Source organism: Cnephaeus nilssonii, assembly GCF_951640355.1.
Source record: "Cnephaeus nilssonii genome assembly, chromosome: 11".
NCBI lineage: Eukaryota > Metazoa > Chordata > Mammalia > Chiroptera > Vespertilionidae > Cnephaeus > Cnephaeus nilssonii.
In genome coordinates, this window is record NC_137082.1 from 19,049,176 (window position 1) to 19,068,707 (window position 19,532).

The following is a 19,532-nucleotide window of genomic DNA, read 5'->3' on the forward strand; positions in this document are numbered from 1 at the left end:
CTTGGGCTATACATATATGCATACAAGGTCTTTGGTTGATTACCTCCCACTCACCCACCCTCTCCTCCATCCCTCCCCACTCTGTTCCATGACATACAAACTTTTAAAACTTCAAAAGAAGGCACAAATCTCCACTTAGAATCAGTCTCCTTTTTTACAGACACACACACACACATATACACACACACACGCCTATATCAAACTGTTTTTATCTTTCCATTATATTATGGTTTGACCTTTAAGTAAGACCTGGTGGTTTGACCTTCACCAGCAGTCATTTTATTCAGCTTCCTGGCTTGAGAAAATGTTCCCTGCCCGTTGAATTCTAAGCCATTAAGCAAATGTTTGCCCAACCTTTGCTTCAAGCATAATCTTCCCTTTTAATAAAATACACCCAAAAGGCTGCATTACAAGTTTTTCATAGCTCGGGGTCATGTTCATACCAGAAAGTCCAGAAATTTCAGAACTGCCTTGTTTGAATAGTAAGACCCACGGTGATGAATCTGAAAGCCATGGGAGGCTGGGGATGGTACTGGAAGCTCTGAATAAGAATTAGAGACAAATACTCTGGTCTCCCTGCAGGGATGGGAGCTTGCTGGGAGTCCTGCCCAGAGGCAGCTTGGAACTTCTGCCACCCCACGCTGAAATGGGGATAGCCTGGGTTAAACCGGAGCTGTTGGGAGGGGAAGCCTTTTGTTTGGGCTTTTAACAATTTTATTGGAGGGGGTTGGAAACCTGAGAGAAAAACCCCAACCTTTCTACCACTCTGCCTCCACCGCATCTTCTACAATAGAGAAGGAATCGCAGATCTTAATGGTCAGAATCCGAGACACTCACTGGGCCTAGTTCCAGTGGGAGGGACCGCTGGGCTTGGAAGACACAGCTCTGCCAATTCCTTCTCTTACACCTCCGGCACCTTTGTGTGCCAGGTCTCCTTCCCCCAGCCTGTTTGGTTTGGGCTTCCCTGGACAGGGCCTGCCTGTAAGGTGTGGACGAAAGGGGCCCCATGCTAACCTGACAAGCTCAGGGGAGGCCTGCATGGCAGTCTTGCAAACTCAGAGACCTAAAGTAACCACAAAGGATGGTCTGAAATTAAACTTTAACTAAAAACAGTTATGGTGGGTAGTTATATCCTAGGCCAGTAGTCGGCAAACTCATTAGTCAACAGAGCCAAATATCAACAGCACAACGATTGAAATTTCTTTTGAGAGCCAAATTTTTTAAACTTAAACTTCTTCTAACGCCACTTGTTCAAAATAGACTCACCCAAGCTGTGGTATTTTGTGGAAGAGCCACACTCAAGGGGCCAAAGAGCCGCATGTGGCTCGCAAGCCGCGGTTTGCCGACCACTGTCCTAGGCCGGTATCTTCACTGACAAGGTGTACTAACTGCACTGTGTACTAACTGAGCCTATCTGTCTTTTTGCATCTATGATAACATACCCTTTGAAATGTCTGGGTAACTTGTAACTTCCCTTTTTCTTGACCCCTTGGAGAACAACCTAATGTACTGGGCGCCAGGACAGATACCACAAATTCCTTCATTATCATGTTAATTGTTCCTGCACCCACCTAAGTATGTGTCTATCATTTTACTTTTTATCCAATCCCAGGGGTTTCCCCACTTTGCTTTCTCCCACCTCTCTAGTCTATCACCAATGAATTTCATGTAACCCACCTTGACTGCAATGTACAAATACAGATGTAACCCTCCATTCTCCAGAGCATTATCTCAATTCATTGAGGTTCTGCTTCCCAGCATATGTCGACAGTTTGGCTCAAATAAACTCACAAAAATTCTTTACAGGTTTCAATGGTTTTTTACAATAACAAAGGACAGACCCGGCCACACATTTTGCCTTAGTCTAGGTTTCCCGAGAAATGTATCTGAAACAAGGATCTGAGTAGAATTAATTTTTTCTGGTGGCGATTGCAGAGAACATCCTAGGGCAGTGAGGAAGTGAGGCAGGGAGGAGAAGACAGCTACTAAAGCATAGTAACCTCCATCTTGTGTAAAAACTGCTGTTTTAAATTTTAACCCTGCTATTTTGGCTCTGTAAATGTTTGCTTGCTTAAACAATAAGGAAAAATAAGACTACTCCCATTCCAGAGAGGCCATAAACTATGCCCCAGACAGAGTTGTCAGTGCTAGCGCTGTAAGACCCCCAAAAGGAGACCCTTACTCTGTCCCCCGATGACGGCAACCCCAATCAACCGCAGGAGGCGTCACTTGATGCAAACAGCAAGAGGCTTTTATTCCAGCATGCTGGGGCTCAACCCGTAACTCACGCAGGAGCAGAGGAGTTAAGCAGCCCAGTAGGAGATTTTACAAACTTATAAAGGCAAAAACTACACGTTGGGAGGGGTCACACACGGGAGGGAGGAAAAGGGGACCAAATGCTGCCGGGGAATTCAAAGGGGAGCTGTTAGTTACATGTTTTATGATAGGGCAACAACAATCCCACCTGGTAATTTCATATTCTATGTTTCTCTTTCTGTCTGAACAACACAACACTGCTCTGTTTATTCTTTGCTCGGGGCTTTTTCCAGAGGGAGACCTTGAGGAGTTGAGATAAGACACACTCAGCTTTACCAGCACAGGGGGGGAGACCTTGGAGGGGGGGGGGGGGGGTTGAGATGGAACAGACAGCTTTTGAAAAAACTCTTTATTATTCTTTCAGCGCCAGGCCAGGCCTTGAGATATGGTCTCACGTCCCCATTCCAGCACACAGGACCTCTTTCTCAGAAGGTCCGGAAGTCTCATTCCAAATTTGGAAGACAAAGAGCTGAAAAACATATAAATAGGAAAGACTTCCTCTATTTGGGGCCCAGAATTTGACAGAGACACTCTACTCTGAGCCTGCTACTACTAGCATAAAAATAAAAGACTCCAAATTAATTTGGCTTATTGATTAAGGCGTCTCCTGTTTTAGTTCGATGATTTACAATATAACACTAAGAAGGGTTGCTATCCAGGAAGGCACCCGGAGCTCAGTTTCACTGGGGATCTCTGGGAGACGGTGTAGACTACACACCTAATAGTGATCCCCTCCCAGGGTGGAGGTGCTGATATATTAAACCCCCTTCAGTCCTTGGTGAAGGGCTTCTCTCAGGAGGTGTTAATTTCTGGCAGGTCTCAGGCTGCCCTGGAAGAGTAGAGCAAACTCCAGTGACTATAAATGCCATCAGGCAAAGAGATGCAGGTGGCACGGGCCAGGTATGGAGAGCATCTGCTCTTCCTCTCTGTTGTTATAATTTCTCCATCTATAGCTGAATGGGATCCGCTGTTTGTGTGTCTGGCTATTGAGTTCTGTGCCACAGAACCAGGTGACCGAGGAGATTAGAGGAAGGAGGGACTAGGAACCCTTGGGCAGGCGTCCTAGTCTGAGCCACACTCCCCAGGCCAGCCTACGCCTCAGGAGCCCTACAGAAGGAGAGGGGGCATCTGCGGATGCTTGCCTGGCGGTTGATTAAGCTGATATTTTGCAACTCACTTGGTTCTTGTGTTTTGTGGATGCCCCTCTCTTTTCAGGCATCTCAGGAGGGGAGAAGGCAAGGGAGTGCAGGACGTAAAGCACCCAATCCCAAATTCTAATCGCTAGTGTGTATTCCAGCCAGCTTTTCCTTTCCTGTTACTCAGATTGCTCCTTTTGAAAAAGGCACTGCCAGGTCACTCGAGGGCAGGAATGTTTTCCTTTTTGTAAACTGAAATTCAGTGGCAACTTCCAAAAAGTACATTGTATCAGGCCTATTCAAGCTCAGGAACCATAACAAGCAGGGGCTAAGTTAGGTGTTATGAAAAAAATCGATATTCATTTCTGTTTCTGGTGTGGGATAAGGTAACAAAGTTCCAATTAGGCTTTAGGTCTTCAATTACAGATCTCTTTCAAACAAACACCCCACGATTCTAATGGAAGAGGACTGCATGATATCTTTCGCCCTTCTCAGCACTGAAGTATGCACTGTGTACTAAAAGTACACAGCACGTTTAGTTATTAATGTTTACCTAAACTCTCCCTCTAAGGAGTGAGAAATGTCAACATTGGGCTAGCCGTTAAATTTTAATTGTACAGAGACTATAAATATAACTGTGTGCCTAGAAAGCGCTCCCCAGAAAGGTTAACGGGGATGAGAACAGCAAAGAGGGGGAAATGATGGGAGAGAGATCCATGGCAGCTGAAGACAGCAGGCGCTATTGAAATTGACAGCGCATGCATTACCGACTGGGGAGGGAGCACTATTTTTGCTTGAAAAATAATAGGACATTGTAATCATCTTCTGGAAGAAGCTGTAAAGCTGGGAGGACGTGATAGCTGTTTGAAAAGCAATTAAGCAGTCTCCTAGAGGATGCGGGAAGAAATGCAAATACGGTAGCTTTAGGCCCCCATCCTGTGTCAGCCCTTCAGGAGCCCAGACCTCCTGGAACTGCTGAAGGGCATTCATTGCAGGGGGGGGGGGGGGGGGGGGGGAGAGGGGGGAGGGGAGGGAATGTTACTTTCAGAGTAAGAGGGTGCACAGCTAGAGCAGGAAGCACAGGGCTGCGTTTAAAGTCCTAAAGAAAGGGAATTGCTGAAGCTCCTTTGTAAGCCGACTGCAAGATGGAGGTTGTCTCTGTGCTGTGTGCCAGCGCAGAAGGTGTGGTGTGCATGTGTCAAGATAAACCTGCACAGACCTGCTTTTCCGGCTCTACCTAATGATTCATTACAAAAAAAATAAAAAAATTACACTGCAGATTGAACTTGGAGAACAAACACAGCCACGTAATTGCTTTGACCTTTTTAGTACTTGCCATTCTTTCAAAGGTCACCCATTGATTAATATCACCCTTTAGAGGGCAGGCTTTCCCAAGTGGACACTGCTGACATTGGCCTCGATCGTTCCTGGTCAGGGCTCTCTTGTGTGCTATAGGATGTTTGGCAGCATCGCTGGCCTCCGCCCACTAGATGCCAGAACTGCCCCCCTCCATTGTGACAATCAAGAATGTCTTCCGACAGCTCTGGCTGGGTGGCCCGGATGGCTGGAGTATCGCCCCATACACCCCAAGGTTGCAGGTTTGATTCCTAGTCAGGGCACCATATATCTAGATTGTGGGTTTGATTCCTAGTTCCCGCATGTACAAGAGGCAACCCACTGATGTTTCTCTCTCACATCAATGTGTGTTGTTTTCTCTCTCTCTCTCTCTCTCTCTCTCTCTCTCTCTCTCTCTCTCCCTTCTTCCCTCTCTAAAAAATCAATAAAAACATATCCTCAGGTGAGGATATATAAAAAAAAGTCTGCAGACATTGCCAAATGTCCCCAGGAGGAGGCAGGGAATGGGATCAAATGGCCCCTGTAGAGCAGCCAGCTGTGAGACGAATTAGATCCTGTCCCAGCGCGGGGCCATGGAGAGCTTGTGCTCTGGAAGCCAGCTTGTCTAGCTGCAGATGCCTGCCCCCACGCTTTGTAAGTAAGTGATCTGGGGCACTGAGTCCCATGCCTTTCAGCCACCCCCTGACACCCCTGGAGGGGGGCTGGGGCCCTGCTAATTGTTTTCTGGAGAAGCTTCCACTCTCTGAGCTCAAGGTGCTATTGCTGCTTTTCTGTAAGTGGATTACATCAAGTAAAACAATTTACAAACTCTGCAGGGCTCCACGTCCAAGGCAAACATGCAAAACAGATCCGAAAGCGAAATGTCAGCTTTCCCCTAACCTGTGAATTTTCAAATCCGTTTAATGTCTTTTAAGGTCAGCGGTAAAGGCATATGAATTGCCCTCTCTCTGCCATGTGACAAGCAGGTTTTAAGATTGTGTGTGTTGCAGGGGAGGGGTGAAGTATGCAGAGTCCGCCCGAGGAGGCAGCCCTGATATTAATGATTCAGAGTGCTGTGAAGGATGCTCACACCCTGGGATGCTGACTGGTTTAGAAATCTCTCTGTAGGCCAGATCGATCCCAAGCTCACCACTGGATGTCACCCTGGTCCCACTGAAGTGTCTCCCTACAGCTAACTTTCGCACCAGGAAGTTTCAGGGCCCATGGAGGCGGATCTGGGAGGAGAGGTGGGACCAGAGTAGCCTTCACTGGTCCCAGGAAGGTTATGGTAAGGGCTCCTGGGTGCTCACAGATTGCTGGGAAGATGAAATGGAGTGAAAAGCACCTTGTGCACAGCCAGGCCAGAGCAGATAGTCAGTGCTCCCCCCACCCCAGGGCCCTGAATGCCCTTTCAATGCACCCTCAGCACCTACAGCCAGCTCAAGCCCGCGGTGCCTATATGAAGAGAGGGCCATTACTGCCGGGAGACAATGTTCCCCTATGGAAGCCCTTAATCAGTGACCAACAGGCCAGCAGAAGCTCAGCTTCCTAGACTCTGGCTAGGCAGCCCATGAGGATAATTCTCTGAGGCCTGGTGGGATCGGGCAGAGACCAGCACTGTAAGGCTGCACCCTTGTTGACCTGTCCTGCTGCTCCTCTCGCCTTCCTCTTTTCCCCGGAGCCATCTATAATAATAAAAGGGTAATATGCTAATTAGACCATTAGACCAAACGTACTTCCAGGCGTCATTCCAGACGTCCTTCCGGACGAAGCCAAGGCTGGAGTGAAGCCACCTGGGTCCCGGGTGCTGGAGGGAAGCTGGTGCCGGCAGCCAGGGGAAGGAAGGCCTACTCTTGCACAAAATTTCGTGCATTGGGCCTCTAGTTCTTTCATAAATCACTGTACCTAAATCCTCACCTCAAGGTCTACTGGGAAACCTCATCTAAGGAGCTGGTTTATGGTCCCTGCTCAAAAATCCTTGGTTCCTTTTCCCCAGGACCCTCTCTCTCTCTGCCTCAGGTATCAGTAGGATTTGGGCACTCAAGTTAGCTAGCCTGGGCCCAGACCCCTCTGCCTTTTCCTGTGGTTCTTTCCAGCTGACCCGTTCTCCCTGCTGACCCTCTGAGCGTGGCTGAGGACTACTTCCCGGGAACCAGTGTGTGTGCTTGTGGTCCGTGGGGGTCAAGGCTCAAGATTTATCCATTTATGGCATCTGAAGACTCAGAAAAAAAAAAATCTAGAAGCAGAGAAAAAGATCTTTAAATCACTTTGGAGTCATAAGGCACCAGGGATGAGAAGGAGCAGGGAGAGACGTTTTACTTGTGTGTTTTTTTCCACGTCTACAGAGGATTACTCAAATTAACATTCCCACCTTACCTGGTTCTTGTGTCCAGAATAAATTCACATGGTGAAGCAACTAGGAAAAGGGGAGAGGGAGGATAACAGGAGATGAGCGGTGGGAAAGCAGGGTGAGCTATTAGTAGCACCACCTCATTTTTTACCTCCTACACACACTGGCTTTAGGATAGCACATGCTTGAGAAAAAATGATTAAAACAATTGCTCATGTGTGACAGAAAAGTCATTTCCATTTAGAAAAATATTTAAATCATGGGTTGGGGAGCATTCTCTGTCTCAGTTAATGATGGGTTAGAGGGTCGTTATATAAAGCATGTGATCAATATGTCATTTCCTGATTGAATTGCTGATATATCCTGGTGTTTGTAGGGGACACAGCCGAGACGACATCAGAGCGTGGGAAGGCCTTTAAGTCACGAAAATTGCATTTCAAGGGTACAATGTGGAATGGTATTAGCTTGTGTAATTTCTTTTTCTCTTATTTTGTTTACCATTTCAGATAGATGAGGCTGATGGTGGAAGAAATGAGATTTTTTTCCCCTAGTGCTAGCTCCTATTTCTTCTCTCCACTCAGAGCTGAAATACCCACTCCCTCCAGAGATTTGTTTAAATACCACACAGATGAGCTTAATCTGTCCCTGTATTTAATCAGATCCATGAGAGCACGAATCTCTCCTCAACCAATAAACATGAGAAGCAATAAATGCCCAGATTTATCTCAGGGCAGGGGTGAGTGATGCTAAAGGCAATGGCACCTTTGACTTCTCTTTCTTCTAAGCATAGGAAATATGCCAGAGTTTTCTAAAGCTTTAATACACAAAAACTTGCCTTAAATGGCCCCCTCTTCATGATTGTAGGATGACCAGACCACAGAAAACTGAGAAACACACCCCATTCCCAGCCCCCTCATCCCCAATGACTTTCTACATCCTAAGGTAAAAATGTTTTTAAAATAAATTTAAACTCAGAAATGGTGAAATTTTTTGAGTCTAGTACAGACATTTTTATTAACATTGTAAATTGACAAACAACACAAATTTATGACTACATCAAAGGAATTACATTAGTAATACAAAACCAAAGCAGATTTCCAGTTTAATATAGGAAAACTTATGGGTCAATTGGAACCACTCAACCAGCGTCCCTCACCAGACTTCCTTGCCACATCGTCCTTGACTGGGGAATTTGCACAGGAAGAGGAAATTCAAGTTGAAACAGAAGGAGAAAATAACCTACAGACTTGTTTTTCTGTGTCTTTTCCCTTGAAGCTTGAATAACACCAAGTGGTAGCACATATTAAAGGGAAACTATTTCATTAAAAATATTTTATAAACTGTCCCACCCCCACTATGTACACACATACTTATTTAAAATTTGGAGAGGGGTAAATTGATCATTTAGAGGGTAAAATTATTCAAATGAAATAATTTGTGAGACTTTTAAAAAAGATAAATTTAAAAGCATAGCTCGAACATCAAGAATCCAAATAGCTCCCTCCCCCCAACAACTTCACATCCCAAAGCCATCAATCAAAGATTAAAGGTAACAACAACCCTGGAGTATTCCCTGATGATACAGTGCCTTTGAGTAAATTATAACATTCCAATTTTCCAGAAAGTCACGTAGGAAGAAAACAGCATGTCCAAAGGGAAGACCTGTGTGATCTACCAGGTTTATACAAGGAGCCAGAGAGCGGGAAGGAATTACTATTTTAGAAGTAGCTACGGATGAACCATCTTCTCTATGCACCCCCCTGTAAGAGAAGGCTGACAAGTAATCCTCTGCTTTCAATCACCCACTCGCGCTGAAACCAAGCCAATAGAAAATGAGACTGAGTTGAAGCCCTTCCTTTTCTGCCACCTCTGGCCCCAAACCCTAATCCTCCTGTAAGGTAACAAAACCTGGAAACCAAAGTCCCAAGTAAGGGACACAGAATTTGGAGTTTCTTGTTTGTTTGCTTTTTTTCCTTAATTTTGATGTTTTCTTTCTATTTGCAGATTTGTCTAATTTCTTACTCGCAGAAAAAGTCAATATCCTGAAACAAAAGGAAAAAGAGAATGAACTGAGAGGTGGGGCCAGAAAACAGATGTAGATTCTTTATTTAAAATCGTACATAATCAAAGGTTAATTTGGACTTAAAATAAGTAAAGGTTGAAACCCAAAGATTATGACATAATTATCACTTTAAAGTAAAATTACTTAAAATGAAGGTTCTCAAATGCACTTTTAATGAATGGTTATTTGACACATTCAAGTTCAATGCTAACAGGTGATGACAAATGAGTCCCATTTGGTTAGGTTGGGCAATGTTTTGAAATTATTTGGCTTCAAAATAACCACCTTACAAAGTAGCTCTAAGGGGATCTTTTATTTCTGTCCTGGCTTTACAAGACCCCAGGGCATTGGAAAGAGTGTAATTTATTTTTTCATACATAAGTGGAATCTATCTACCACAAAAATAAGGTATTCAAAGATTTTCCCAGAATGTATTGATTTTATTAAATACAGGTGATATATTTTTTCCCCAGCCCAAGTCTTTAGCAAATAAATATGTGACCATCAGTAAGAGTCAGATGATACTATTTTGGTTTCTTTCTTTGTGACATGAATTACTTTCAACTAAAACAAAAGGGGAGGGGGAGGTCAATGGAGAAAGTTCAATACTCTTTCAACCTTGATAGTAGGTATGGATACTCTCCCAAACCTCTCTGTCTCAGAAGTCACCATGGGAACCTGGGGCTTTGCTCCATATATGTTGTGAGTTACATGATGCATGTTAAACACCAGCCTGCATTATGCCAAGAACTGAGTCTTTCTCTGGCCACCTCTGAGACACTTACGGTGGTCGGGACTTCCTTAGTGGCTTCCTGGTACACGTGTTGCTCCTCCACCAAGTTTCTGGGAAAATAACCCACCATTCCCATCTCGTCCTCATGGTCATCACCATACACCTGTGTCCAGAAACGGACTAGTCAGGGGAAAGCAGATGAGAGTCTCCAGAAACCCTCAGGCATTCCCTTTGCTGTTAGTGAGGATGACATAACTGCCAATGCCTTGCATTTCACTCTGGATTCTGGGGGCTCAGACTTAAATTTTAAGTTCACTTTTAGAATTAAGTCAACCCACAGAAGTTGTGTATCTATTCTTCTGTGGCCCAGTCTCTTACTGGTCTCACTACTTTAGTGATTCCTTTATTTTCTGCAATCTTGTGAGCTGCCTGAAATTATTTTGGAATTATAAATAAATAAAGTCAGTAAATTTTTAAAAGTAAACTTTTATGTTAAAGGACTTGCATTTCTCAGTTTTTAAAAATTTAAATGAACAGATACTTGAGTGAATTTAAGATTTAATTCTTCATTACCTGAGAATCTATCTGTGGCACTACCGATGAGGACAGTAAATCAGTCCTGCTTTACCCATCCCCAGGGCCCATATTACACATTTAACTAAAAAAAAAGCAAAAAAAAAAAAAAAAAAGCAGATTCTTTGGAATTAAAGAGGGGGCTAAAGTTTCCTTAAAAATATTGAAACATAGACCGATTGCTAACATACATACCTTTACTTGGCTAATCCAAGTAACTTTTAATAAGTTTCAGACTCTTTGGGAGGCTCAAGTTCCCATGTATCTGACTAGTTTTTCTTGCAAAAACATCACATAAGCCTGCATTTGGTTCTGTTATAAAATTGTCATTGTTTCTTCAAAATACCATAAAAACAAATATACATGAATTTTTGTACTTGCATCTACAATCTCTACATTGTTCTTAACAGCCAGTTTTAAACATGTAAAATGCATTGAAGATAGGTAATAGAGAAAAAAATTAAGAGCAACATATGTCAAGATGTGTGTATATTTTCAAAAATCTCATCTTACACTGCCAGCCCAAAATTCTCCAGCTTCATTTTCTTTTACCAGCTTTGAGTAAACATATATCTGCTGCCCTTTTTTAACATTAATGAATCTACAGTCTGGGGCACTGTAATCTTCTTGAGCTCTGGCCAGAGAAATAGTATCTGAAAGGAAAAACGAAACAAAACATTGAATGACTACCTTTTTGGCTCCAAAATTTTAAAACAGCAAAAAGGCAGAGCACATCAGAAAACTAGGAGATCAGAGTGACTAATACCTCCCCATTCACAGCTTCTGGTCAGTTCAAAGGGAGTAAGAAATACAAAGCATTAAAGCTGCATCCAACAGAATCTTAGCCACGCACATTTTCTATGGTTAACTCTCTAGAGATACAGACCAGGATAAAACAATGCCAATCAAACATACACTTCAAGAAGATTCACTTCAAAGAACAATCAGATTTTGTGCTGTTAGTGGATAGTTTTTCAATTATTTAATAACAATATAATAAAAGGCATTTAAAAAGTCCTTACAGACACACTCTTCATCTGCACAGAGCTTCTTGGAAGCAAGTTTGTCCATAAATATTCCATGCACGGTGCCTACGGCCACAAGACCTGGAAGGAAAAGTAACAATAATCTTGCCATTGCCTTCTTTGCTGCTTATGCTATCGCCCTTTGAGTGGAAGTGGAAACTGACTTCAGTGGTTCCTGTCTTTTATGTGAAAGCCAGACATCTGGGTAAATCCCCCCGGCCAATGGGATGGTGCCTCTGCTTTCATAACAGCTACTGGGCTCCAGGGGCTACTTAGCATCTGATTTTCCAAAGAGACTCAAGTTCTATGTCTTTTTTTTTATATATATATACACAAATGATTTCCAACTGGTCCATCATTGTTAAAGCCACTTTGGTTGTGGTTTACTGCATCAGCAGGGCATTGTTGGAAAAAGTTGGAGAATTTTAAATCTTTTAAAAAAAATTTAGTTCAATTCTCATATTCTTTCAACCTCTGAGCAAAAATGTGCTAACTGTAGGAATCTGTTGAAAATGTGAGAGCTACATCTTTGATCCAAAGGATTTTGATTTAAACAAATCCAATTGACTATCTGGGTTTATATAATAGGTAAACAAAAGGATGCTGGAGTTTAGAAGTCATCCTATATAATAAAAGAGTAATATGCAAATTAACTACCACTCTGCTACACCCACAAGCCATGCCCACCAGCCAATCAGGAACAAGTATGCAAATTAACCCAACCAAGATGGCTGTGGCCATGGAGAGAGCAGGAGGGAGGCTTGGGTTTCCCCAGTGATGGAGGAAGCCAAGCTTTCCGCCTGCCGTGGCCCGCCCAGGCCTCCGCTTAAGGCTACAAAGTTTCAATTGTAGAAGGTAAATAAACCCCACATACCAGGGCCTCTGCTTGGGTCGCTGGGGGGAGTGGCCGGCCTGCAAACCACCACAGGCCCCTTTCCCAGGCTGCCCCATGCCCCAAGGGAACCCCCACCCTGATCCGGGACACCCTTTAGGGCAAACCAGCTGGCCCCACCCATGCACCAGGCCTCTATCCTATCTAATAAAAGAGTAATATGCAGATTGACCATCACTCCAACACACAAGATGGCTGCCCCTATGTGGTCAAAGATCCTTCCCCCATGTGGACACAAGATGGCCAGCAGGGGAGGGCAGTTGGGAGGGACCAGACCTGCAAAGGAGGGTAGTTGGGGGCGATCAAGCCTGCAGGAGAGGGCAGTTAGGGGTGACCAGGCTGGCAGAGGAGGGAAGTTGGGGGCAAACAGGCTGGCAGGGGAGCAGTTAGACATCAATCAGGCTGGCAGGGGATTTGTTAGGGGGTGATCAGGTTGGCAGGCAGAAGCGGTTGGGGCAATTAGGAAGACAGGCAGGCGAGAAGTTGGGAGACAGCAGTCCTGGATTGTGAGTCGGACATCCCTTGAGGGGTCCCAGATTGGAGAGGGTGCAGGCTGGGCTGAGAGACACCCTTCCCTCCTCCCCCCCCCCCTCACGAATTTCATGCACCGGGCCTCTAGTTCATAATAGGATTCTTAGAAATTGTGTCTGTCTTGGGACGGACATGGATTGTAGCACATGAGTCACATTCAGACCCTACTAATGGGAAAAGGAAGAGATGGGTGGGTTGGAAAAATGGAACAATCTTTTCTCCACCTACTTTATCTGAGACTTTTGAAAGTTAGTTTCAAAATGTTTAAGGATTATGGACCCTAAAGAAGGGAGCAAAGCTAGAGGTTTGTGTTACCACTCCCACCCCTTCCCTGCTCCCGGGCATCTTTTCCATGGAAAGTGTGGCACAGCTGGAAGCCACCACAGTTGAAGCATAATACCTGGCTCCATCTATTTATCCAATTTACTAAGTGCCTACCTTGTGCCAGGCACTGTTGTAGACACTAGAGACATAGAAGTGAATAAAAGAGTCTCTAGTCCAGGGGTCCTCAAACTTTTTAAACAGGGGGCCAGTTCACTGTCCCTCAGACCGTTGGAGGGCTGGACTATAGTTTAAAAAAAAACTATGAACAAATTCCTATGCACACTGCACATATCTTATTTTGAAGTAAAAAAACAAAACGGCAAAAACACCCGCAAGTGGCCCGCGGGCCAGTTCAGATTGGGGTGTGTGTGTGTGTAGTAAAGTTTCCTTGTTTTGTTTGTGTGTGGATAGGGGGGCAGTGTGATTTTCAGGGGAGGATCTTTCATACAGCGGCCCCTGGTTTAGAAGCTTGTTTAATTAAATTTCTTCATTATAGATGAGGAAACTGAGGCCCAGTAAAGGCCAGGGCAGCCTTCTTAACTACACAGTCTAAAGACTGCCTAGCAGGATTGTGGTTCAGTGCTGTTTCCATACGTCTGCTCTCAAACTAGAAGTGGGATTTTGAATTCTTTATTTTCAGATTCACTTCAAGAAAAGAATGAAATAGAAACCAGAATGCTAGTCCATTTTCCTTCCTCTAATTTAGGGATCTAAGAGGATCTCTGGGAAAAGTGAAGTATTATATCTTCTTAATCCTGATGGGGCAGCTGTTTTACAGACTGTTTACAGTCTCAAGCCAAAGCCTCAGCATAGGAGAGTTCAAAGACAATTGCCTTTTGAGTCACTTGAAGAAATGGAGACTGTGCAAAGTCAGATTGCCACACTGTATATAGGCTCCCCAAAGCAGAGAGACATGTTGAATAAAGCCACATCCAAGCTCTCACAGCTCAACAAATACAAAGCCCCTATTGGGCATTTGAAGGTGAAGAAGTAAAGAGATGACAAGCCTTCTGAGTGTATCGTGGGCAGGCCTGGGATGCCTTAGCATTCTGAAGTGGGCAGAGACATGGTGATGACTAGAGAGAGGCCTCTATAAAATGTTGCTTGCAAATAGCAACTTCAGCTTGCAATAATTCAGCAAGCAGTTGTGCCAGGCAGCCATGCTCGAGACACTGCTCATCTGGGGGTCCAGAAAATGGCTCTGTCCTGAGCTTGCTTACCTCCTTCCTCTGTATTTTCAGATGTATTCTCTGAGTCTTTAATCCCCATAGGACATTTTTTCCTAAATGAGCATCTCCCTCTGGAGTTCGTAAAATGGAGACTGTGGCTCCCTTAGGGTCTAGAAATAGGCTTGGGCAAGTGAGTGGGGTGGAAGCCACCTCCTTGTCACAACCTGCAAGGCTCTGAGTGATCTGGCCTCTGCCCTTCTGAAGTCACCTCCTGTCACTCTCCCTCACTTGCTCTGTGCCTTCCATACCAGCTGCTCTCTGTCTTTTGAAAATGCTGAGCTCATTTCCACTTCAGACCTCTGAGTTTATTGCCTGGGATGCTTTCCCTCCAGTGAGTGACATTCAGGTCTCTGGCCGAGATGTCTCCACAGACAGACCAGTTTACCAGACCACTTCCTGCACTCCAACCGATCTCTCCATCATGGGACCATGACAAGCTGCCCGGTCACATTGATCGCATGTGGCATGCCTTTTTTATTTACTTGGTGGTGTTTTGTCCCCCAATGCTACAATGAAAGCTCCGTGAGGTGGAGATCTTGTCTATCTTGCTCACCACTCTATAATTAGCACTCAAAAATACTTAGTTCTCATAAATAGGTATTCATTGAATAGATGCACGAGTCCCCTGAAATAGTATGCTTAGGTATATACATGCACATGTCCATTTTTTTTTCCTGGTGAAAGTCCCTAGGTTTTATCATATTTAAAAAGAGGCTCATTCTTCCAAAATTAGTATTCACTGACTAAATTATTAGGGCAGAGACTCAGTGGTCTGGCCACCAAAGCATGGTCCGCAGACAAGCAACTTTGACATCACTTTATAGAAATAGTCTCTCTTACCTCACCCCAGACCTCCTAAATCTGAATCTACATTATGACAAGATATGCAAAGGGTTCATATGAACATTAAAGCTTGAGAAGAATTGCTAAAGGGCAAATTAAATAAAGAAAAATGTTTTAGCCAGAGCTCCAGATTCTTCAGTAGGTCTTTGCTGGATACATTTTCCAAAGACAAAATGCTTATTAAATACCCAAACAGAAAATACTTCAAGCCTTAAAGTTTAAAATGGAGATGTGAGCCTTTCACAAATTTTCACTTTTATACTACCTTGTATTTATATAGACTTTGAAAAACACAATTTGAAAGAATGATTTAATCATTATAACATACTTGTAAGGTATGTTAGAAATCTACTTTGTTAGTTATTTCTTAACCTTGACTTACACTGGAACCACCCAGGAGCTTAAAAATGATTGATGAATGGGTTTCACCCTGGATTTAACTGATATGGAGTATGGATTAGAAAATGTTTGAAAATGCTTCCCAGATGATTCTAATATGCAGCCAGCAAGGGTTCTTGTCCCAGCATTACAAGGGGTTTCAGCAATCTGGAGAAAGGAGCTGATGCATAGATTAAGAAAGAGTCCATAGACGAAAGATAATTTTGAAAGGCATTGGGGGTCAGAGGAGCTTTAGCTAAAGGAGCTAAAGACTACCCCTTGACTCAGGACCCCATGCTATTTATTAACACAATTTGTCCTAAAGCAAGGTGGATATAATACACTTCAAAGGGTAGGGCTTCAAAGGGTAGGGTTTACAGAAACATTGTCAGTTTGGGGAATAGCCTACAGCTGTTCAGGTGTTTGGATAACAAGAGGCAATAATATGTACATTAAGAAGGCCTGAGCTGTCTGGCAGCAAACAATCCTGTTCAGGTTTGGGGGAAGTGCCGTTTAGCCGTTACAACAGGTAAACTACATATGTGGCTCAGCCCTTGTTGAGTCCAAGCTTCACCAACATTTTGATGAAACTCTTGTAATTATGACATGTTGGAATTGGTTCCTGGCAGCAGCCAAAGTCAAAAGTCAAATTCAAAATTGAGAACCACTATATTAGATAGATAGCAACACTGTTCCCTCCAAATACTCCTAGACACTCCCACTCCCGTAGATGGGTAAAGAAGGTCCGAAAAAACCTAGTTTGATCACATCTTCTTCAAAGAATAATTAGCTCCTTTTTCCTTCCCTTCCCTCCCTCTTGAAGCCTTGCTTTCTAAAGTTTGATTACATACAGGGAGGTTAAGCAAGTCAGTAAATGCATTGAGGTTAATGAGACTGGTGGAAAGTTACAAATAAGGGGGAGGGCTAGAATAGATCTTCTCTATAAAATTAAAATCATGAGGGGCTCAGGCTGAGTTGGAGGGTATGGAGCTCTCTCTCAGACCCCACTTTGGCCCTTCCTCACCTGGCCCTGATCAGATGCGGTGCTGCAGGGCCTGGGTCTGGCTTGAGGGGCAGGCACCATGGTTCTGGTCGGACATGGGCAAGAAGCACAGGTCTTACAAAACAAACACCTGCTTCTACTAGGAACATGCAGAGAAGCCCTTGAAGCTGGTCCTCCAAGTAGGAGGGAAAGATGTCAACAAGCTCTCCACCTGCAGCTCGGGGCACGACTCAACCCTCTATGAGACAAGAAGGATCATGACAAACACAAGGGCAGAACTCAGAAAAAGAGAAAGACGAGAAGCAAGCCCAAGGGAGAAAACACAGATGCGTGTGAAAGAGGATAAAAAGAAGCCAGATCGGGATCATGTGGAGAATGAGGCAGGAAAAGACCTTCAGGGCCAGGCCCCTGCAGGATTAGACTTGCCTCCTGAGAAGCCTCTCAAGCTCCTTAGCCAAACAAGTAGAACACACACCTCTTTGAATCAACTGCTGAGACAGTTGCAAATAAAAGACCCAAGTGCTTTCTTTTCAGTTCCTGTGACTGACTTTATTGCTCCCAGCTACTTCATGATCATTAACCACCCAATAGATTTTAGTACCATGAGAGAAAAGACCAAGAACAATGACTACCAGTCTACAGAACTGAAGGATAACTTCAAGCTTATGTGTACTGATGCTATGATTTACATCAAACCAGAGACCACTTATTATAAAGCTGCAACGAAGCTATTGCACTCAGGAGTGAACATTCTTAGCCAGGAGAGAATTCAGAGCCTGACGCAGAGCACAGACTTCATGGCAGATTTGCAGAAGAGTCGAAAGCAGGAAGACCGAACGGACACCCCACAGAGAGGGGAGGATGGCAGCTGCTGGCCACCAAAAGGGAGGACTCAGGCAAGATGGGAACACAAGCCTTTGAATCCCAAAGAGGAAAACAAAAAGAAAGACAAAAATGTGCTTGAAGGTAAAGTTAAGAGCAATCATTTAGAAAGAGAGAGCAGGAGGGAAGTTGACCTGGTAGCTTATTAATAGTCAAGTGTGAATTTGAAAGAAGAAAACCAGATGGAACAATGCTGGGACTTCACCCTGTGGATCCCATTGTAGGAGAAGGTGGCTAACGTGGCTACTGCCCCTGGAGACAGGACATGACCCCTGGAAAGCTCCAGGCGGAATACTCTGCAGGGGTTCAAAGGAGATTAAAGGAACAAAGTAACTCTGGTGTTATACTTGAATTGCAGGCCCTACAGTTCTTATGCACCACACCATGACTCCACATTTGCCAATATCAGCAGGGACAATTCTGATTTGATCTAGTCAACCTAAGGGAAAGACTAGATCTCTCCCAAGATTTCAGCAAAGACAAGTTTTTGGCCACATGTCAAGATTATCTATATGTCATGGCAGATACTTTATTGGATATTTTAACAAAAGGAGGACATTCTAGAACGCTGCAGAAGTTGGAGACGTTATTACCTGAAGGTGAAGGCCACACTAGGACGCTCGACACAGCCAAAGAAATAGAGATTACAGCAATAGAGCCAGCCCAGAGGGTGGACTCCAGGAGTCAGCACTCGAAGCAGTAGCAAACTTTGGCGCTCCAGTGAACATTTTTTGACTGAAGAAGCTGGTGTTCCAGAGGAAACGATGTGAAAACCAAATTGCTCAGTGAGCTCCAGGGAGCCCAAAACAAGCGCCTGAGCACCAGACCCACTCCCAACATGATCTGTCTCCCATGCAGAGAAATGTATCTCACTGAGCAGTGACCAATAACCTTAAAGAACTTGCACAGCAAGTAACTCCAGGTAATGTCGTCAGCATGTACGGAGTTTGGAAAGCAATGGGCATTTCCATCCCCTACCCCATCGTGCAACACAGCCCAGTGGGTATAACGGATTTTGAAGAAAGCAAAAAGACTGATGTTGCTGAGTGTGGGCCTGATGGGATTTGATGCTAACTCGTATTTTATTATATATTATGGACATATTTCTTGATTCTTAATTTAGAAATGCTTTTCAGAAGCTATTGAATATATTATAAATTGTGTTCTTAATTAAACTTTGGAACAATTAGAGTGTTTAAAATTTTTTTCTTTTTTAAATCAAATCTTTATTTTTTAAAGTATTTAATGTCCCCTTTTCCCCCCATTGGTCCCTTTTAGCCTGCCCCCGTCCCCAGCCCTTTACCACCCTATTGTCTATGTCCATGAGTTATGCATATAGCATACAAGTTCTTGGATCTCTTCCCACCCACCTCCACTTTCCTTCTGAGATTCCAGTCTGGAACAATTAGTTTTAATGTTCCAGATACTGGGCTCTGTTACGTAATAAAGCTGAACCTGGCCTAGGAAAAAAAAAAAAGATCGTGAAAGGTAAGGACAGGGTTAAGACGCGACAGGAGACTAAAGAGAAATGACAACTACCTGCATCACATGAACCTGAATTCGTTTCTTGAGCCATTATTGAGATATCAGCAACATTTGAATTAGGTTGGATAATATTGGATTGTTATTTCCTGATTTTGCTGATCCTATTTGTTATGTGGGAAATACACATTCAAGTATTTAAAGAATAATGAGGAATCAGGTCAATGCACTTTCAAATGGTTCAGAAACATTTATGAGAGCTCTGTGTACTATTTCTGTCACTTTCATATCTATTGGAAATTATACCAAAATAAAAAGCTTCCAAAAGTAAATCAGATGTCACTCATCTACTCAAAATCTCCTAATATAGCAGTCGCCAACCTTTTGGACCTCACGGACCACCAGTGGTCTGCGGACCACCGGTTGGCAACTGCTGCT

General features: G+C 43.9%; 1 protein-coding gene and 1 pseudogene across 2 annotated transcripts; one reads left to right on the forward strand and one right to left on the reverse strand.

Annotated features, from left to right (window-relative positions):
• Window positions 1–9,155: 9,155 nt before the first annotated feature.
• On the reverse strand, window positions 9,156–11,642 carry OTOR (otoraplin; the record flags this gene model as incomplete). Its single annotated transcript, XM_079784637.1, has 4 exons — window positions 9,156–9,179; window positions 9,985–10,095; window positions 11,019–11,158; window positions 11,528–11,642. 4 exons carry the CDS (start codon window positions 11,640–11,642, stop codon window positions 9,156–9,158), a joined length of 390 nt encoding a protein of 129 aa, XP_079640763.1.
• A 2,949-nt stretch (window positions 11,643–14,591) lies between these two features.
• Window positions 14,592–18,680, forward strand: LOC307107444 (bromodomain-containing protein 7-like; annotated as a pseudogene). The gene is made up of 2 exons: window positions 14,592–14,636; window positions 16,874–18,680. The product of its transcript is annotated as a bromodomain-containing protein 7-like (transcript).
• The last annotated feature ends 852 nt before the right edge of the window (window positions 18,681–19,532 follow it).